A 23,115-nucleotide genomic window follows, 5' to 3' on the forward strand; every position below is an offset into this window, starting at 1 on the left:
CCCCTAGTCCTAGTATTTTTGGAAAGCGTGAACAGACGCTTCACATCCACCTGTTCCACTCCACTCATTATTTTATATACCTCTATCATGTCTCCCCTCAGCCGTCTCTTCTCCAAGCTGAAAAGCCCTAGCCTCCTTAGTCTTTTTTCATAGGGAAGTCGTCCCATCCCCGCTATCATTTTAGTCGCCCTTCGCTGCACCTTTTCCAATTCTAATATATCTTTCTTGAGATGCGGCGACCAGAATTGAACACAATACTCAAGATGCGGTCACACCATGGAGTGATATAACGACATTATGACATCCTCACACCTGTTTTCCATACCTTTCCTAATAATACCCAACATTCTATTCGCTTTCCTAGCCGCAGCAGCACACTGAGCAGAAAGTTTCAGTGTATTATCGATGACGACACCCAGATCCCTTTCTTGGTCCGTATATTGTTTATCTCAATTTTCAAAAGGCGTTTGACAAAGTACCTCATGAAAGAGTTCAGAGGAAATTGGAGAGTCATGGGATAGGAGGTAGTGTCCTATTGTGGATTAAAAACTGGTTAAAAGATAGAAAACAGAGAGTAGGGTTAAATGGTCAGTATTCTCAATGGTTTCCCAGGGGTCTGTGCTGGAATGCTGCTTTTTAACATTTATAAATGACCTAGAGATGGGGGTAACTAGTGAGGTAATTAAATCTGCTGACAACACAAAGTTATTCCAAGTTGTTAAATCACGGGAAGATTCTGAAAAATTACAAGAGGACCTTACAAGACAAGGAGACTGGGCATCTAAATGGCAGATGACGTTTAATGTGAGCAAGTGCAAAGTGATGCATGTGGGAAAGAGAAACCCGTATAGCTACGTAATGCAAGGTTCCACTCTCCAGTCGGTTCAGAACTCTGCTGCCCGTCTCGTCTTCCGCCAGGGTCGCTTTACTCATACCACCCCTCTCCTCAAGACCCTTCACTGGCTCCCTATCCGTTTTCGCATCCTGTTCAAACTTCTTCTACTAACCTATAAATGTACTCACTCTGCTGCTCCCCAGTATCTCTCCACACTCGTCCTTCCCTACACCCCTTCCCGTGCACTCCGCTCCATGGATAAATCCTTATCTGTTCCCTTCTCCACTACTGCCAACTCCAGACTTCGCGCTTTCTGTCTCGCTGCACCCTACGCCTGGAATAAACTTCCTGAGCCCCTACGTCTTGCCCCATCCTTGGCCACCTTTAAATCTAGACCTCTTTAAACATTGCTTTTGACTCGTAACCACTTGTAACCACTCGCCTCCACCTACCCTCCTCTCTTCCTTCCCGTTCACATTAATTGATTTGATTTGCTTACTTTATTTATTTTTTGTCTATTAGATTGTAAGCTCTTTGAGCAGGGACTGTCTTTCTTCTATGTTTGTGCAGCACTGCGTACGCCTTGTAGCGCTATAGAAATGCTCAATAGTAGTAGTAGTAGTAGGAGTCACCGGATCAGGAAAGAGATCTAGGTCTCATCGTTGATGTTATGTTGAAGCCCTCTGCTCAGTGTGCAGCAGCGGCTAAGAAAGCAAATAGAATGATAGGTATTATTTATTTATGACATTTATATCCCACATTATCCCAAACAAGTTTGTGTTCAATGTGGCTTACAATAAACTGTATTGGATACATAAAGAATAATGCATAAGAAAGTAATTTGTTTTAAGAATCCAATTTTACAATACAGTATCATAAACATAGTGGGATAGCTATGGATGTTTAACATTTAGAAAATCTATTATGAATGAGAAATTGTACATGAAGCAAAGAGAAAGTTAATGGTAAATAGAGTAATAACCAAATTCAGGTAATAATTAATTGTTTGAGATATGGCTGTTTATGAGGGTTTGTTTGAATAGGAAAGGAATGGAAAACAAAAATAAAGACGTTATAATGACTTTCTATCATTTCATGGTGCGATCGCACCTCGAATACTGTGTGCAATTCTGGTCACCGCATCTCAAAAAAGATATAGTGGAATTAGAAAAGGTACAGAGAAGGGCGATGAAAATGATATAGGAGATGGGATGACTTCCCTATGAGGAAAGGCTGAAGCGGCTAGGGCTCTTCAGCTTGCAGAAAAGACGGCTGAGGGGAGATACGATAGAGGACTATGAAATAATGAGTGGACTGGCATGGGTAGACGTGAATCGCTTGTTTACTCTTTCCAAAAATACTAGGACTAGGGGGCATGCAATGAAGCTACAAAGTAGTAAATTTAATACGAATCGGAGAACATTTTTCTTCAACATGTAAATAAACTCAATTCACTGTCAGAGAATGTGGTAAAAGCAGTTAGTTTAGCAGGGTTTAAAAAAGGTTTGGATAGCATCCTTAAGGAAAAGTCCATAGACCGTTATTAAAAAGGACTTGGCGAAAATCCACTTCTTATTTCTAAGATAAGCAGCATAAAATGTATTGTACTGTTTTGGGATCTTGCCAGGTACTTGGTAACCTGGATTGGCCACTGTTGGAAACAGGATGCTGGGCTTGATGGACCTTTGGTCTGTCCCAGTATGGTAATACTTATGTTCTTACATCCTTATGAATTAATCTCAGGTGGTTAATCAAATAAAGCTAACCTTGAATCTTTTGTCTGAACTCCTACACTGTTCCAAATAAAAAGACAAAAACTGCTAAACCAGGTCATAAACTAATTAAATGATAGGCAGAGAGGATGATGGTAAAGGGAGTTCATTCTGAGAAGGATGAGTCCTTTGGTCAGTTCCTTCCACAACTCATATTTTAGAGGTGTTAGAAGGGAAGACTTGCATTTCTTGCAAAACTGTCAAGAGCTGCATGCACTCAGAATCATTCTTAGACAACAACCAATGTAATGCTTCTATGCCTCTGCGCATCTGTGTCATTTTGCTGCTGATACCTAAGAGGTGGAATCCATTACCATGTTTTGAAGAATATCAGTTGGTGCCTGATCCTGATGAGGTTCAAAGATGCTAGGACTCTGAAGGAAATCAAGGTCTCCTAGATGTTGATGCATCCCGATTATTAAGTGCAGCTCCCAGGTTCTTGGGTTTCGATGCTTCCAATGCATCTCCTTTTTTTTTTTTTGTTTTTGTTACATTTGTACCCCGCACTTTCCCACTTATGGCAGGCTCAATGCGGCTTACATGGGGCAATGGAGGGTTAAGTGACTTGCCCAGAGTCACAAGGAGCTACCTGTGCCTGAAGTGGGGATCGAACTCAGTTCCTCAGTTCCCCAGGACCAAAGTCCACCAACCTAACCACTAGGCCACTCCTCCACTCTGCTCCACTTCTGCTCTTCATGGCCACAAAATCTTTTATATTCCATCAGTTGGAACATACCAAGGAACTGCAAGCACCAATGATGAGTACTGACACCCAATATGTTTCTTGCAACACTGCCCAAATTTTTGGAAGCCACTGGACATCATCTTCTGGATCATGCCAAAAAAATATAGCGAAGGCAAAAATCAAATGACAATTTGAAAACCCTTCCAATTGAACCACATGACAGCACCAAAATCAGTAAAAAAAGATACCATGAAAAAATGAAGAAAATGACTAAGGAATCTAAAAGGTAAGAAGTTAAAGAAAAGAGCTGATAAATGTGCTAGACACAGACTTATTTTAGCATTTTACGAACTCCAATGGAGATAACGAAGAATTAGACATCTCATTGGTTCTGTGGAAAAACAAGAACTGCGACAGCCCCTTATATTGTGACAGTGAACTGCTGCACATGCACACTTGACATCAGAAATCTTCAGATTTGCAAAAATAGGGAAAAGGTTTTGCTGTACCAGGCTGCATTGGATATCACCCATTTGTCTGGTGGATAAACCTGAAAGTTTGTGTGTGTTATCAATTTCTGCATTTCTGTTAACTGAACTAAAATCCATATACGAGTAAACAAAGGAAAAGCAGACAGAGCAAGAAGAGGCACCTTCTTATCCCTCACTTCCTAACAAAGCATCTGCCACCTGTAAATGGGAAGGGAAAGGCCTTGGTTAAACTATTTTAAAACTGGGTACCAGAAGATGGTTAAACACATTGGATCGTAATTTGAAATTCTCAAAACACTATGATTCACAGAGCATTGCATTTGTAGATATTGCCATCTTGAAGGGAATGTATGGGTTTGAAATAGCCATTTACAGGAAACCCAATGATAAAAACAACTTTTTGCACTTCAATAGTTATACATGCAGTTTGAATGAAAATCTACCCCTCTCTCTACATTTTTGAGAATGACAAGACTGTACAGTACGTTTCAAGAATTTGAAAAGCAATCTGAAGAGATGGCAAAAAGATTCATGGATAGAAAATATCTGGTATTACTGTATCCAAAAGGGACTGAATCAAGCAAGAGCATCACATAGAGAAGAATTATTGGTACTGAAAGAGAAAAGAGCTCATTTTGTTTTTGCCTTAAGATTCTTTCAAAAGATTTAAAAAAATCCATGTGCAAACATTGAAACATTCTAGCAGGACACAAATATTTCCAAGATAAAACCTTGATTATTGCACATTCCAGAAGCAAGAATATTAAGGAATTGAAAGCACCATCAGCCCTCCCTGAAGACAAAATACAAAATAATACATACGGGGGGAGGGGGGGGGGGATGCTCCATGTGGAAAGTGCTGGGTATGTTCAGCATCATTTTCTTTGATTGAATGTACTCATCCCCCTACTGGCCACATTGTTTACACCCACATCAAATTGCAACACACAGAACGTTATATACACATGTCCTTGTTCCCTGTTGTATATAGGGAAGACAATTAGAAAGGTTAAGAATAATAGAATATAAGAGTATCATCAGGAGAAGAAAACAGGATCCCCTTTGGTACAACACTGGAATTCCTTAGGGCACAGTATTGAAGAAATCACATTTTTTGTTTTCAACATTTTGAGAAAACATGGCGTGGTAGAGAAGTTATTACAACAGGAAGAGCAGTGCTTGATATTTGAGTTTGACAACGTGACCCCTGCAGGTTTAAGCAATGAACTAGATCACTTCCAGAAGCAGAGACATGCCAATACTTTAGAATGACATATGTTCTTATCAGCTACATGTATGTACTAGACATGTTCTGATTCTGTAAGGGAGAACAGATTGACCTTGAATGTTCATATATTTTTTTGTATCATTTTGGTTAACACAACTTGGAATTTTTGTATGGTCATTTAAAGGAACATCGGTTTTGAAAGATCTTTTTACCTACCTAGGCTAGCATGTTGAAGTATATAACATAACATCGTAGATGACAGCAGATAAAAGGTTTGCCATATTTTTCAATGCTCTTAGATATTTTATTTTCTCTATAATGTTTGCATAAACCATTCCATAGGTTTTCCCATGTTTTTAACAGATTGAGCCTATATTTTTGTTATTTTCTTTTTGGCTTGTTCTGTTCTTATATGTTATCCTTTGGCTGTGTTTTCTCTGGGCATCTCTTCCTTCTTTCCTTGTCTATCATTGTCACTGCATTTCTATCTTTCCTAGGAAAAAAAAAAAAAACCTCTTGGCTCTGAAAATAGTGTGATCTGACTTTCATTCTGCTCTGCTGTTTCATTCTACTCTGCATATAGTGTGCTCTGTTTAATCTGCTCTGCCTGTTGTGATTTGATTGTTGTTGTTTCTAATTGGTTTATTGGTATCTGTAAATCTGAAAAGGAGATTTCAGATTTCAAACTGCTAGCAGTATTAGAACTTTTTTTCCTTTCCTGGAGATAGGTTTTAAAACAAACACATTCCACAGGTTTTAAACTTTAAGCCCCCCCACCCCAAGACTGACACTTCCTAAATAAATTTCCTAACTATTCTACTTATTACAAATTAACTCCACCCAAATTACAACTGCCTCTGGTGGCCTATGTATGGCTGAGGAGTAAAGTTAATCTTGCACAGTATTAACCCCATCAAAGCATACCTGTTCATTCCCATTCCAACAAACAGGATGACTTTTATTCTCTGTAATAATTGTGGTGTTTCAGTTTCAAGGCCAATTATCTGGAAAGTTAAGGCTTGTCCTGTCTGTCATCAGCTTGCTAGTTTAAAACAGGAGCTCAGTAAGGTAAAACAGGAATTAGATGCACTTAAAGCAGCTTCTAAGACTACACAAAACCATGCAGCACAGAATCAAGCCAATTTCACACCACTGCTTCCAAGGATAAAACCACCTAGGAATAGATGGTTCACAGTAGGCTCAGGAAGACTTCGCTATGTGCACCAGAGGCATCCCTCTCATAAGTGTTGCCCCTACAGAATTCTTTTGCTCCATTACAACATGGTGATGATCCTGAAAATAGAACTGAGGCAGAAGAGAAAGAAATGAAGTTGGAACAAAAGGATATGAAGGTACCCAAAGAGAAAAGACAACCCCAAATCACAAATGTTGAAGCACATACCAGGAAATATACATGGAAAGCGATGGCCACAAATGCTCGCAGTCTAAGCAATAAAGTTCATGACCTTCAAGCCCTGATGTTGGAGGCAGACTTAGACATTGTTGCAATCACGGTGACGTGGCTAAATGGTTCGCATGAATGGGATGCAAACATACCAGGCTATAATCTGTTTAGGAAGGATAGAAAGAGTTGTAAAGGTGGAGGAGTAGCTCTATATGTGAGAAATGATATCACGGCGACCGAAATGACAGGGACCCGAGGAAAGGAGAAGCGATATGGATCACCTTAAAAAGAGAGGATAGAACCTCTATACACGTGGGTGTTGTCTACAGACCTCCAAAACAATTGGAGGAACTAGATAAAGACCTGATCGCAGATATTCAAAAGTTGGGAAACGAGAGGGAGGTGCTGTTGCTGGGAGATTTCAATCTGCTGGATGTAGATTGGAAGGTTCCGTCTGCAGAATCGGAAAGAAGTAGAGAGATCGTGGATGCTTTACAAAGCGGTTTGCTCAGACAAATGGTGACGGAACCCACGAGGTAGGGAGCAACGCTGGATCTGGTGCTCACAAATCGGGATAGCGTGTCAAATATCCGAGTGGGTGCCCACCTGGGCAGCAGTGACCATCAAACGGTTTGGTTTGATATTACAGCTAAAGTGGAGAGCGGCCACTCAAAACTCAAACTTCTGGATTTCAAGCGTGCTGACTTTAGTAAAATGGGGGAATACCTGAGGAAGGAGATGATGGGCTGGGAGGAAATACGAGAAGTGGAAGGACAATGGTCCAGGCTGAAAGAAGCTATAAATAAGGCCACGAACCTTTATGTAAGGAAAATAAATAAAAGCAAGAGAAAAAGGAAACTGATATGGTTCTCCAAGCAAGTGGCTGAGAAAATAAAGGCTAAAGAGTTGGCGTTCCAGAAATACACAAAAACTAAAGAAAAGGAACATGAGGAGGAATACAGGATGAAACTGAAAGAAGTCAAAAGAGAGATACATCTGGCGAAAGCGCAAGCGGAAGAACAAATGGCTAGAAAGGTAAGGAGGGGTGACAAAAATTTCTTCAGGTATATAAGTGAAAGGAGAATGACTAAAAAGGGAATTGTGAGACTAAAAGATACTGCGAACCTCTATGTGGATAATGATGAAGAAAAAGCAAATTTGCTAAATAGATACTTTTGTTCTGTTTTCACAGAAGAAAATCCTGGAGAAGGACCGCGATGGACTGCAAAAAGTATAAATGAGATTGAAGTGGATAGAGCACCGTTCACGGAAGAGAGTGTGTATGAACAGCTTGAAAAGCTAAAGGTGGATAAAGCCATGGGACCGGATGGGATCCACCCCAGGATATTGAGGGAGCTCAGAGAGGTTCTGGCGGTTCCTCTTAAAGATTTAACATATCCTTGCAGACGGGAGAGGTTCCGAAGGATTGGAGAACGGCGGAGGTGGTCCCTCTTCACAAGAGTGGTGATAGGGAAGAAGCTGGAAACTACAGGCCGGTAAGCCTCACTTCGATTATTGGAAAAATAATGGAAGTGATGCTGAAGGAAAGGATAGTGAATTTCCTGGAACCAAATAAGTTGCAAGATCCGAGACAACATGGTTTTACCAAAGGGAAATCGTGCCAAACGAATCTCATTGAATTCTTTGATAGGGTAACTGGAGAATTAAATCATCGACATGCTATAGACGTAATCTACTTAGATTTCAGCAAAGCTTTTGACACGGTTCCCCACAGGAGGCTCTTAAATAAACTCGATGGGCTGAAGATAGGTCCCGAAGTGGTGAACTGGATTAGGAACTGGTTGACGGACATACATAAGTACATAAGTAATGCCATACTGGGAAAAGACCAAGGGTCCATCGAGCCCAGCATCCTGTCCACGACAGCGGCCAATCCAGGCCAAGGGCACCTGGCAAGCTTCCCAAACGTACAAACATTCTATACATGTTATTCCTGGAATTTTGGATTTTTCCAAGTCCGTTTAGTAGCGGTTTATGGACTTGTCCTTTAGGAATCCGTCCAACCCCTTTTTAAACTCTGCTAAGCTAACCGCCTTCACCACTTTCTCCGGCAACGAATTCCAGAGTTTAATTACACGTTGGGTGAAGAAAAATTTTCTCCGATTTGTTTTAAATTTACTACACTGTAGTTTCATCGCATGCCCCCTAGTCCTAGTATTTTTGGAAAGCGTGAACAGACGCTTCACATCCACCTGTTCCACTCCACTCATTATTTTATATACAGATGACAGAGGATGGTGGTAAATGGAGTTCGCTCGGAGGAGGAAAAGGTGAATAGTGGAGTGCCTCAGGGATCGGTCTGGGGCCGATTCTGTTCAATATATTTGTGAGTGACATTGCCGTAGGGTTAGAAGGTAAAGTTTGCCTATTTGCGGATGATACTAAGATCTGCAACAGAGTGGACACCCCGGAGGGAGTGGAAAACATGAAAAAGGATCTGAGGAAGCGAGAAGAATGGTCTAAGGTTTGGCAATTAAAATTCAATGCGAAGAAATGCAAAGTGATGCACTTAGGGAATAGAAACCCTCGGGAGATGTATGTGTTAGGCGGGGAAAATCTGATAGGTACGGACGGGGAGAGGGATCTTGGGGTGATAGTATCTGAGGATCTGAGGCGACGAAACAGTGTGACAAGGCGGTGGCCGTAGCTAGAAGGTTGTTAGGCTGTATAGAGAGAGGTGTGACCAGCAGAAGAAAGGAGGAGTTGATGCCCCTGGATAAGTCATTGGTGAGGCCCCACCTAGAGTATTGTGTTCAATTTTGGAGGCCGTACCTTGCGAAGGATGTAAAAAGAATTGAAGCGGTGCAAAGAAAAGCTACGAGAATGGTAAGGGTTTTGCGTTACAAGACGTATGAGGAGAGACTTGATGACCTGAACATGTATACTCTGGAAGAAAGGAGAAACAGGGGTGATATGATACAGACGTTCAAATATTTGAAAAGTATTAATCCGCAAACGAACCTTTTCCGGAGGTGCGAACGAGAGGACATGAAATGAGATTGAAGGGGGGCAGACTCAAGAAAAATGTCAGGAAGTATTTTTTTCACAGAGAGAGTAGTGGATGCTTGGAATGCCCTCCCGCGGGAGGTGGTGGAAATGAAAACGGTAACAGAATTCAAACAAGCGTGGGATAAACATAAAGGAATCCTATTCAGAAGGAATGGATCCTAAGGAGCTTAGCCGAGATTGGGTGGCAGAGCCAGCCGGTGGTGGGAGGCGAGGATAGTGCTGGGCAGACTTATACAGTCTGTGCCAGAGCCAGTGGTGGGAGGTGGGGCTGGTGGTTGGGAGGCGGGGATAGTGCTGGACAGACTTATACGGTCTGTGCCCTGCAGAGGACAGGTACAATCAAAGTAGGGTATACACAAAAGTAGCACTATGAGTTTGTCTTGTTGGCAGACTGGATGGACCATGCGGTCTTTTTCTGGTGTCATTTACTATGTTACTATGTAAATGGAATCTGCATTGCCAATTATGCCAGTTTTCATTCTGACATGCAGCAAATGTAATACTATTTTGGATTTCTATCACCTAGTTTTGAATGTGTTACCACTTTGTTCAGTGCCTTTCAGATTCATATATTCATTTTATTAACACATGGTTTTGTATTACCAGTTATTTATCATTTTAATATGATGCATGTTCAAGTGTACAGAACTGCATACATCTAGTAGCGCTATAGAAATGATAATAGTAGTAGTAATATGCCTTTATGTCAAAGTTTAAAACGTCAGTGTTTCCCTATAATTCCTTTGCTAAGCTAGCAGTCTCATTTTGATGCATATTTGGCTATTTTAGCAATGCAGTTTTCTATCAATCAGTTTTATTACTTGGTAAGTCTTTGTGGCACTTATGTCCATCAGTATATTAGCTTTAACCAATAACGTCCTCACTTTTTCGGCATCTCTGTATGAAGGTACCTGCATTTTCTTTTGGTTTATTTCCCACATCACTGCAGTTTTTGTGTTTCATATCATTTCTGATTCTTTGTAACCATAGTGTTGCTGTATCCTTAAAGGAATGTTTATTTATCATTCATCTTGATCTTTCACGCTATTACCATACTAAGCATATTTAAAAGACGCGTCCTTTTTCATTTTCTTATTGTGTCAAGTACAGCAATCACGTTTCTCACTATAAGATCCACTCTGCACTGTTTTTGGAAGCACACAAAAATTGTTCACATGCGATTCATCTCACTATTCCAGCATTTGATTTAGACACAGGCTTAAAACCAGTGCTCTTGTTTTGTTCATTGCAGCAAGTTTTAACACAGGGATCTTCATTGGTTGTTAAATACATTGGTTCATTAAGCATATGGTTTTCAATCCCATCACATCTGTCTGCACATTTGTGGTTTATTACAATATTGTCGAATGATGGCATTCATCACAGCTGATATCAATTTTAGTATTTGAGAGGAACTGTCTTTTTCAAGACAAGCTTGTTTTTCTATCTTTGGACTACTTGTTTCCTCCATTGGATTATCTGTGCCTTTGGCGACCATAAGTATGCGACACATGCAGCTTTCAGTTTTTATTTACTGTTGTATTTTGCATTTGTGATAGTCAATTTTAATGTTTCTTTATTCACTTTGAAAGACACTATTTATGGTACATTCTTATACTGTTTATATTTTTTTTAATATCACCATTTTGATGTTTATATTTTATTATAGTCACTTGATACATTTATGATTCATTTAGACCTCATATCATTTTTAATTTTTATGTTTAAATATGATTTTTTTTAAAGATTTTAGGTTCATATATATCTTATATTATTTTATTTATATGTTTATTTATTTAGACCCCTGACGCAGGCATCTGATTGCTGTGAACCGTGTCGGGCAATAAAATACAGCTGAGACGCTCTCATTTTTTAACTCTCCTTATGATTTTTGTCTTTATTTGAGCTTTTGCTGTTTTGCTTTTGGAGTCCTCTCTATATTATACAGCTAAATAAGATGTCACTTTCCTATGGAAAACACTGCACAACATGTGGTCTCTGCAGTCAAGCTTCAAGACAATTAAAGAAGAACCTAATGAGGCAGAATTGCTCAGACACTGACACACTGCCATCTAGGAAAGGGACTGTATTCTTACCCTGCTCCAGCTGTTAAGATATAGTGCCGAAGGACAGGGTGGACATGTACGGTACGCACACTCTTTGAAGCAATCTGACCCCACAGCTCATGAGAGGTACCAGGAGTTCTCCTATCCACCACCACGACATTTGCATCCCAGTGTCCCACGATAAGTGTGGAACCATCCTCTGATAGGAAATCAAAGGAAGACAAACTGGCTTCCTGTGTTCGATAAACCTGGAAAGAAAGATAAAAATGAACTGTTACTATAATACTATTTATGAACTCTCCTCACATCACATCATCCAATTTTGTTACTGTCATTTCTCTCTAATGTGTTGGAAGAAACCATGCTTTTCACCAACCCTGTGATCCACTTTTCACGTTACGCACTCTTATCAAAACCATTGGCTCTCAAATTTAAAAGAGATTAAGTTTTTATTGATACAGCTTAGATACAATTGAACATAATCAGAGCTGGCTTAACAAGTGAGCTAATAACTGGCTTGGGAGGCGCTACATGAATGGAGACAAAATACCCTGCCAGCTGCTACCAATGTCTCTTTCCTCACCTTGAAGGGAAGGAGAAGGAATGACCATGCAAAAGTTGTTGGCTCAGAGCACCACAATCCCTTGAGCCAGCCCTGAACATTATATAGTAAAAAAGCAATGGAACTGGTCCATATTTTAACAATGAATCATCCCCACCGCAATAATGCAAATAACTAAGACTGCATATGTAGGAGCAAAACAAACACTCTGAGGCACTATATGTAACATAGTAGATGACGGCAGAAAAAGACTACCACAGTCCATCTAGTCTGCCCAACAAGATAAACTCATATGTGCTACTTCTTGTGTATACCTTACCTTGATTTGTATCTGCCATTTTCAGGACACAGACCGTAGAAGTCTTGCCCAGAAGTAGCCCCACCACCCAAACACCAGCCCAAACACCCACTCAATAGAGCTACCACTAACTGCAGAAAAGCAAATACCATCCCAAACTGAGTCAACCACGTTATTCCTTCATGCTGACCCAGAGAACTAGACAGCTGCTGCATACATAACAAATCCTTCCCACTTGCCTCCCTTACCCACCCCCCTCAGAAAATATAGTCTAATTCACAAATTTAATAAAGAACTCCGGGCTCGATATGGTAAGGAGTCCCAAATAAAGACACCCCCCCCCCCCCCCAGATGCTGCTGTACGGCAATGCCGACAGCCCATTCAAAGTGAAAGGGCTGCGTTGGAATTAGCGCACCGCAGCCACTAGCGTGGCTTAGTAAACAAGGGGGGGCATATTTGTTCAAAATGGCGCCAGTTCACAGGCTAGCCAAACTTGGCATCCAACCTTTCCAGTTTTTTTTTAAGCTTATTTTTTTTGTTTTATTGAATTTTGTTAACATCCTGGATGTATGTTTTAGTTCATCTTGTTGTTAGCTCAGATTGAATTCCTTTGGGGAGAGATGGCGGGTTATAAGAACCTCATAAACACAACATAACCTAAAATAGTTCATTCCTCCAGAAAGTCATTGAAAGGTGGGTCTGTTTGTCGTCAACGAAACAAAAGACATCTCCAGGCCACAAAAAAGCCTTATATAAACAATAGATTGGGTCCCTTTGCTTAGTCTCAGAGAAACAAATTTAGAAAACAATAATATGAGGAGGTCACGTGATGCAGTTGGAGCAGTAGCAACGTTTTTGTGCTGCTCCGCGAACCCTGCTCGCTCCCGGTGCCCTACAAACTGAATTGGCCTCAGAAATACTGACCCGGTCCTGTTGAAGTGTTGCGGAAGTTGTATGGACCCATTCCTCGTTCCCATGCCGCTTGGAAGCACAAGGAAGAGCTCAAAAAACGAGAAAGAAAAGCTCCCTGTAGCGAGTGGCGAATCTAAGATGGCGGCCGCGTCGCCATGAGGCGAAGCTGAATTTACCGCCCGACAGCTCGCACAATTAGTAGCGGCGGTGAGTACTGCATTGGAACCCCGATTCCTCGCATTAGAGGGGCAGCTGGAGAAACTAGATGGCCAGTTGACAGAGATCGCCAGCAGAACCACGGAGGTTGAAAAGAAAGTCTCTGAGCTGGAAGAGACTTGGCAACAGCATGAGCCTGAACTCTCCACCCTCAAAAAACACCTGGCTACCCAAGCGGAGAAGCTGGATGAGCTGGAGAACAGAGCTAGACGTTGTAACCTCAGACTGGTGGGCCTGCCTGAAACAATCCCTGATAAAAACCTGGGCAAGCTGCTTGAAGGCTGGCTTTCTAAAGAATTTGCTATATCAGACAGCAGGGGCCCCTTATGTATTGAAAGGGCACACAGGCTGGGGAAACCACGCCAGAATGGATCAAGACCCAGAGTAGTAATTATTAAAGTTCACAACTATATTCACAAAGAGGAAATTCTACAGGGGTTCCGCCAGAAAAGAGATTCCCTAACCTACGCGGGCGCCCAGATCCGCATATTTCAAGATTATTCAGCTAATGTACAAGAAAGAAGGAGGAAATTCCACCCGGTTTGTGCAACTTTGATTGAACAAAACACCAGATTTATGCTACTTTATCCTGCCACATTAAAAATCATGAAAAACGGGAAATGGGTGTCCTTTACATCAGAACTTACAGCACTGCAATATATCAACCAAGAACTAAAAAGGCAAGAAGCACTGGCTTGATCCAGATTTGGACACATGGTGGTGAGCATAACTTGTGATTGACTGAACTGCCCTGACGGGATAAAAATAACATTGCAAAGAGTTTATACATAGAGGTTATAACTTAACAGGTTTAATTACAACGAAGTGGGGCCTGGGGGTGAGCAGGGGGCCGGCATGTTGTGTCTCTGCCTAGATGGGGATATCCCTCTCGAGGCAATTTTGGGAACAAGGGGGGGAGAAAAGGGGGATAGGTATAGGGAGGAGGGGAGGGAGGGGGGTGGGAGAGGATGGGAGGGGGATGACAGGAGTGGGGATAGGTAGTAGAATAGAAGGAAGGTTCTTAATAGTATCTGTTCTCGCACATGGAGTGTTAGGGATGACCTATGTTCTCCCACACATTACATCACATGTCCTCTGGGGGAGGCTGGGCTCCCGGAGGGTCACCCTGATGATATCTATAATAGTAGCAATGAAACAGAGAAGAGATTAGTCGATCTGGAATTAAAATATTATCATGGAATGTATCAGGCATCACAACCCCTGTAAAGCGCTATAAAATTTTGACCCAGATAAAGCGGCAAGGCATTGATATTGCCTGCTTGCAGGAAACAAAATTGTCCGATATAGAACATGGGAAACTCTGTCAACAATGGGTGGGTGAAAGCCACTTCTCCTCTTCGGGCAATAGGAGGAGTGGAGTTGCAATACTCGTCCGAAAGGGACTACCCTGTACAACCAAATTAGTCTACAAAGACACTGAAGGGCGCATTGTGCTTTTAGAGATAAATTACCAAGGGCAGAAGTTTTACATCTGCGCAATATATGCCCCAAACGCTTATAGCCCAAGTTTTTTCCAGACCCTTATAGCACTAGGACTGCAACATAATGATGCCCCCTGGATATGGGCGGGAGATTTTAATCAAGTACTAGACCCGAGTTTGGATAGATCCTCACCCACAGCTATCCCAGGATCGGGTAAATGGAAAGGGATACCAGCGCTCTGTAAACATCTCCAATTAATTGACCCGTGGTGCACCCTCCACCCTACCACAAAAGATTACACGCACCAATCTAAAGTCCATTGCTCCTGGTCCAGAATTGACTACATATTGATATCACAATCCTGGTTCTTTAAAGTTCAGAAGGCCACTATTGGCCCCATGGAGATATCAGATCATAATATGATTTGGGTGGAACTTAACGTAGGTAGGGGTGGTGGAGAGGGTAACAAATGGAGATTCCCTGCATATTTGTATCAGGATAAACAACTACTAACTCACCTACAGGAGAAATGGCAATTATATGAGGATACAAACTTGACATCGTGTGACTCGCCTATAACATATTGGGAGGCTTCCAAGGCGGTTATGAGGGGGGAAGTGATAGCATTTCAGTGTGCTAGGAAAAAGCGCCTGGCAGCCGGGATACTGCACTTAGAGACAGCATATATGAAGGCAAAGAGGAAATACTTAGGTGACCCTACAATAGCTAACAGAGACTCAATGTCAGCAGCTTTAGTAGCATTAAACTCCCTTATACATGAACAAGCCATGAGACAACTAGTGGCGCGGCGCCTAAATTTTCAGAGATTTGGGAATAAATCCGGAAAATTATTGGCAAGGGTGGCAAAGGCAACTACTGCACAGCGATTTATTCCAGTGATTGAAAACTCTAGGGGGGACAAACTTACCCAATTGCAAGACATAGTAACTACATTCTATGAACACTTTACGCGGATGTATACTCCCAGAAATAGGGTCCAGGGCCCCCCGACTAAAGATTACCTAGAAGATGCAAAAATGCCACAGTTATCAGAGGAGGCCCGCCAAATATTGTCTGCGCCCCTACAGACACAGGAAGTACTTAAAGTAATAAAAACCTTGCAAATAGGCTCGGCACCAGGATTAGACGGCTTCTCCAATGAATATTATAAAATGCTGACGCCACAACTGAGCGGAGCATTGGCGGATTATTTAGATGAAGTAGTGGCTAGGGGATCCTTTTCACCCAGAGAGAACGAAGCGCTGATTACATTAATCCCTAAGCCGGGTAAACCTAAAGACCAAGTAGAATCTTATAGACCCATCTCCCTTATTAATGTCTATGTTAAGATCCTGTCCCGAGTACTGGCAAATAGACTGATGCCCCACATGCCAATGCTGATCGGAGAACACCAGGTAGGGTTTGCTAAGGGTCGTCAGGCGGTTCAGCAGGTACGGAAAGCCCTCTTAGCAGTGGCGTATGGGCAAACTACGGGAGACCCTCTCCTATTAGTTAGTTTAGACGCAGCTAAGGCGTTTTGACAAAGTTAATTGGATTACCGTTCCAGGTACTTGAATATACAGGCTTGGACGGATGGTTTTTAGATGCCATACAAACACTATATAAGAATACCACAGCACAAATACTAATAAATGGCATCAGATCTGTGGTCCTTTCGAGTAGAGCGTGGCACCAGGCAGGGATGCCCATTATCCCCTCTATTGTTCCTTTTATACTTAGAGCCACTTTTGCGCACAATGCTGCTAGACCCGGACATACAGGGAGTCACAATACATGGGAATTTAATAAAAACACTGGCTTTTGCTGACGATATGTTCCTCACTCTTACCCAACCGAAGACCTCAGTCCAACGCCTACTAGAAGTCATAGACGAATTTGGGTTCTACTCGGGATTGCAATTAAACTTACAAAAATCATTGGCCCTCCCAAAACAAGAAACAGTGCAAAAGGAGTGGGAAGGCCCTTTCCCCTTTCAATGGGCTGTGGGCACACTTAAATACCTAGGGGTCTACATTCCGAGGGATTTAACAAATCTGTATAAAGAAAATATGGACCCCCTGAAGAAGCATACAAAAGAGGCCTTACAGGGACGGCAGGGCCTACCCCTGTCTTTGAGGGGAAGAATCACTATGTATAACATGTTTATTTTTCCAAAATGGACATATGTCTTTCAGATGATCCCTGCTATATTGGGATATAAAGAGGAGAGGTGGCTACACAAAACTCTTACAACGTTCTTGTGGCAGGGGAAAACGAGCACGCATTGGGTTAAGTTTATTTAAGTTTATTTATGCTTGTCTAAAAGGGGGGCTGGGGCTACTTGACCTAAAACTTATAACAATGGCCTGTAATCTGCGGCATCTATCAGATTGGTTTCGCCTCGAGGGAGTTTTTTCTCCTGCACTAGAGTGGAAACCTCGCTGATGGCCCCAATGGGATTTGCTTACTGGCTTCATGCCTCATCTGAAGAACTCCCAACCCTGGGCCCATATAGGTATCTTTTGAACCCCTTGCGGAAAACATGGAAATGGTTGAGCAGGAAAATAATTGGAACAGTGTAGCGTCCCCACTACTGCCCATTAAAGGTAACCTAGCATTCCCAGAGGGGGGAAAATCTGCTTTGTTTAGGAAATGGGAGATTTGTGGTATTAAATACTTATTTCAAGTAGTATCTGAGACAGGGATCATTAAAACATTCCAGGCCCCTGTGTGCAGAATTTGGGCTCGGACAGAAAGACTATTTTCAATATATGCAACTCAAGCACTACCTACGAACATTACCTGCATCGGATCTCACTCAGCAGATATGGGAATCCATGAGCGACATGCTGGGTCTGGAAGCACAATTAAAAGTACCGCTTAAGTACTTCCACCATCACCTCAGAGACTACAGGGGACAATGGACTACACACAAGTGTCGCAACAATGGCACCAAGAGTTGCAGTGGAAACCAGACCCAGAACAGATCAAACTGTGCTTGAGAAATGTGTATCGGGTGACAGAGAATGTGGCATGGCAGGAAATGCAATACAAATTTATTATGAGGCTGTATATATTACCACACAGGGCTTATAAGGCGACCCTGAGGACAACGGACGACTGCCCAAAATGTGGAATTGTGGGAGCTTCTCTAGGACATATGTTTTGGTATTGCACAAAGGTGACCCCTTTCTGGACAAAACTGGGACAACAAATATCACAAATGTGGAGGCGTACACTGGCAACCAACGCCGGGACAACTGTTTGATGTCTATAATGTTCGTGGCAAATCACCAGAGGGACTTAAAGCGTTTTTGAAAAGAGTGGGTCCTGATGGGCAAACGTACTATACTACAACTGTGGCTATAATCAGAACCGCCTGGAGTACCACAATGGCGAGGAGCCATGATGCAATGTTGTATGCTGGAAAAGAAAAAAGTGGGAGACTTGGCCTCGAAAAAAGGAGACCAGTTCTGTAAAGTCTGGCTTCCATTTTGGGATACTCTGACACCTGTTGTGAGAAGCAGGATATTGAATTGTTAATAGAACCGGTAGGGGGGGTAGAGTTGAGGGGGGGGGGGGGGATGGAGAGGGGGGGGGGTTAGGGGAAGAGGGGAGAAAATGTATAAGCCTGATGACATCTCTTATGTGCTGTTCACTTTATTTGCTGTATTGTATTTAAGTGTTATCAATAAAAATTGATATAAAAAAAAAAACCCAATAATATATCTGCTCGTAATGGGACAGTGTATTGCTTTTGTCCAATATACTGTCCATAGCCTCCACCACCATCTTGGCTTCTTCCCAGGCCTCAGTTCATAACTCCCGATGGGCAAAGTCCTTCAATTTTGCTAATTTCCTCCATGTGGACCATCCTTCCCGCCAGCATGGCAGACAACACTGATTAGTGGGATATTGAGCTCAATACTGGGCAGATGTTCACCATTTTGTGTATTTTATTATTTTGTTACATTTGTACCCTGCACTTTCCCACTCATGACAGGGCTCAATGCGGCTTACATGGGGCAATGGAGGGTTAAAGTGACTTGCCCAAAGTCACAAGGAGATGCCTGTGCCTGAAGTGGGAATCAAACTCAGTTCCTCAGTACCAAAGTCCACCACCCTAACCACTAGGCCACTCCTACACTTTAAGGATGAAGCTCACAACTCAAATGTCACTTCCTACTACCCATGGAAATGTTTTTGTAAACCTACCCTTCTCATGGACATCCTCGCTATAAGGGAATTAGAGTAACATAGTAAATGATGGCAGAATAAAGGCCAACACAGCCCATCCGGCTTTCCCCCATAAGTTGGCTAGGGTGATAACTGTTGCTCTGCGAGCTGTAGAGGAAGCTTCAGATAAGATAATGAAATCTCACTTACCTCATCAAATATAGCTCGTGTAACATCTCCACAGCGAATGGTTCCATCGTAACTCAGGGACAACAAATGGGCAGTATTCATAGGAGAAAAGGAGAGAGAGCCAACAGGCTGAGAATGGAGCTCAAACATAAATACGTTGCTCTGACCCTGCAAGATCAAAGTTAGAGGAAGTTAAAACCTTACAGGCCATGATTCTGCAGTATAGTCTTAGATGGCCAGCATAACATATGAACAGAAGTCTAGCTTTTAATATGGAAAGTTCAAGATCCTGGTGCAAGTTCAACGAGAGTGAATAAAGCCAGAAAGCAGAATATTAAAAAAAGTCATACTGCTGCAGAAGGCAGAGGAGTTAGAAAGAAGTCTGGGGTTGAGGGGGGGGTGAGCTTATTAGGACAAATGTGCACTCAAGAAACCACAGTGCATGTCACAATAGTTGTACTAATGTATGCATTTTGGACAAAGAAGTAGGGGGGGAGGGAGAGAATTAGTTTTCTTGTCAGGTAAGGGAAAACTTGCTTTATTTATCTGTGTTGACTGAATTTGGAATTGTTAATTTGATTGGCTGGTTTTGGTTTACTAAATAAACTAAAAGTCATACTGGATCAAGCTAAAAGTTCATCAAGGTCAGAATCCTGTTTCTAAGAGAGCAATGTAGGTCACAAATACCCAGCTGTATCCCAAAGATTAGATCTACTCTTTGTAACTTACATCTAAGAATAAGCAGGTTCACATAAGGCGGGGAAGGCCAAAACTTAGAGCCTGATGCAAGCTTAAGGTGGAAGGCTGAAGCCAGAAGCCTGACAAAAGTACAAAAAAGGAGATCAAAGATAGATGCCCAATAACAGTATAAAGGAGGGTATGGTGGATCCAAGCCATAAGCCCAGTATAAGAATTTTCCCCCCCAAACCCACCTCCCCGCTCCCCCCGTTTTCTATTTCTGTTGATGGCTCTCTCATTCTCCCCTGTCTCCTCAGCTCGAAACCTTGGGGTCATCTTTGACTCTTCTCTCTCCTTCTCTGCTCATATCCAGGCAGATTGCCAAGACCTGTCGTTTCATTTCTTTACTAACATCCGTAAAATCCGCCCCTTTCTTTCCGAGCACTCTACCAAAACCCTCATCCACACCCTTGTCACCCCTCTCGTTTAGACTACTGCAATCTGCTCTTGCTGGCCTCCCACTTAGTCACCTCTCCCCTCTCCAGTCGGTTCAAAACTCTGCTGCCCGTCTCGTCTTCCGCCAGGGTCGCTTTACTCATACCACCCCTCTCCTTCACTGGCTCCCTATCCGTTTTCGCATCCTGTTCAAACTTCTTCTACTAACCTATAAATGTACTCACTCTGCTGCTCCCCAGTATCTCTCCACACTCGTCCTTCCGTGCACTCCGCTCCATGGATAAATCCTTATCTGTTCCCTTCTCCACTACTGCCAAACCCAGACTTGGCGCCTTCTGTCTCGCTGCACTCTACGCCTGGAATAAACTTCCTGAGCCCCTACATCTTGCCCATCCTTGGCCACCTTTAAATCTAGACTGAAAGCCCACCTCTTTAACATTGCTTTTGACTCGTAACCACTCGCCTCCACCTACCCTACTCTCTTCCTTCCCGTTCACATTAATTGATTTGATTTGCTTACTTTATTTATTTTTTGTCTATTAGATTGTAAGCTCTTTGAGCAGGGACTCTCTTTCTTCTATGTTTGTGCAGCGCTGCGTACGCCTTGTAGCGCTATAGAAATGCTAAATAGTAGTAGTAGTAGTAGTAGTAGTAGTAATACTAGGGCTAAATTATTGCATAGATCATCACATCAAAACTAAGAAGTCAATAGCAAAATTTAAATTGCTATGGCTCCTGCAGTACCTCTAATGTATTCCACTGTTATAAAGTTTCTCTCTCTCATGTCTCCAGTGCACCAAAAAAAACTGATATTAAGCAGAACAGCCTTTTACCACATCCCAGACTCCAACTTGGCCCCACTTGTCTCCAGCTGCCACTAGTGTCCTGTTCTCACTAGGATGGAAAGCCAAAGAGAAGATGCGGTTCTTCACAACCTTAGTAACACTTCCTTGTTGAAGTCTCATTCTTTTCAGATCACCTGCATATCTGTGCATAAACAGAAAATATGTTCACAAATAAAATACTGATGGAATAAAACCAAATAAATTTCAAGGACAAAGATCTGCAGGCATTACCTCTGGAAATCAGATGAAACCACCTGCTTGTTACTGTATGCCTGATCCTGATTCATTGGAAAAGAGAGAGAGAGTTAAAGGTCAAAGCTTTCTACTGTGTATACTGTCATGGTATTGCTTTGTTTATGACAGATTAATGCAGCATTAGAGAATACACACACTCCTCTTACTAGTTTCTAGTTAGTTCCTGAAAGTATATGAGAACATAAGCATTGCAGTACTGGGACAGACCAAAGGTCCATCAAGCCCAGTACCCTGTTTCCAACAGTGGCCAATCCAAGTACCTGGCAAGATCCCAAAACAATACATTTTATTCTGCTTATCCTAGAAATAAGCAGTGGAATTTCCCTAAGTCCATCTTAATTCTCTTTGAATTCTTTGACTGGGTGACTGGAGAATTAAATCAGGGATGTGCTATAGACGTAATCTACCTACATTTCAGCAAAGCTTTTGACACGGTTCCCCACAGGAGGCTCTTGAATAAACTTGACGGGCTGAAGATAGGACCCGAAGTGGAGAACTGGATTAGGAACTGGTTGACGGGCAAACGCCAGAAGGTGGTGGTGAATGGAATTCGCTTGGAGGAGGGAAAGGTGAGTAGTGGAGTGCCTCAGGGATCGGTGCTGGGACCGATTCTGTACAATATATTTGTGAGTGACATTGCTGAAGGGTTAGAAGGTAAAGTTTGCCTTTTTGCAGATGATACTAAGATTTGTAACAGAGTGGACACCCGGGAGGGAGTGGAAAACATGAAAAAGGATCGGTGGAAGCTAGAAGAATGGTCTAAGGTTTGGCAATTAAAATTCAATGCAAAGAAATACAAAGTGATGCACTTAGGGAGTAGAAATCCATGGGAGACATATGTGTTAGGCGGTGAGAGTCTGGTAGGTACCGACGGGGAGAGGGATCTTGGGGTGATAGTATCTGAGGATCTGAAGGCAACGAAACAGTGTGACAAGGCGGTGGCTGTAGCAAGAAGGTTGCTAGGCTGTATAGAGAGAGGTGTGATCAACAGAAGAAAGGAAGTGTTGATGCCCCTGTACAAGTCGTTGGTGAGGCCCCACCTGGAGTATTGTGTTTAGTTTTGGAGGCCGTACCTTGTGAAGGATGTAAAAAGAATTAAAGCGGTGCAAAGAAAAGCTACGAGAATGGTATGGGATTTGCGTTACAAGACGTATGAGGAGAGACTTGTTGACCTGAACATGTATACCCTGGAGGAAAGGAGAAACAGGGGTGATATGATACAGACATTCAAATATTTGAAAGGTATTAATCCACAAACACCTTTTCCGGAGATGGGAAGGCGGTACATAAGTACATAAGTAATGCCACACTGGGAAAAGACCAAGGGTCCATCGAGCCCAGCATACTGTCCACGACAGCGGCCAATCCAGGCCAAGGGCACCTGGCAAGCTTCCCAAACGTACAAACATTCCACACATGTTATTCCTGGAATCTTGGATCTTTCCAAGTCCGTTTAGTAGCGGTTTATGGACTTGTCCTGTAGGAAACCGTCCAACCCCTTTTTAAACCTGCTAAGCTAACCGCCTTCACCACTTTCTCCGGCAACGAATTCCAGAGTTTAATTACACGTGG

The 23,115-nt window shown here is 42.4% G+C and overlaps 1 protein-coding gene across 1 annotated transcript in view; it reads right to left on the reverse strand.

Moving 5' to 3' along the window:
• Positions 1–23,115, reverse strand: part of WDR76 (WD repeat domain 76) — a 96,997-nt gene that overhangs the window by 18,435 nt on the left and 55,447 nt on the right. The window contains 4 exon segments of the mRNA XM_030192886.1: positions 11,543–11,760; positions 19,331–19,477; positions 21,277–21,430; positions 21,520–21,566. Coding sequence (XP_030048746.1) covers positions 11,543–11,760; positions 19,331–19,477; positions 21,277–21,430; positions 21,520–21,566 — 566 coding nt within the window.

The sequence above is a fragment of the Microcaecilia unicolor genome, chromosome 1 (genome assembly GCF_901765095.1).
Source record: "Microcaecilia unicolor chromosome 1, aMicUni1.1, whole genome shotgun sequence".
Taxonomy (NCBI): domain Eukaryota; kingdom Metazoa; phylum Chordata; class Amphibia; order Gymnophiona; family Siphonopidae; genus Microcaecilia; species Microcaecilia unicolor.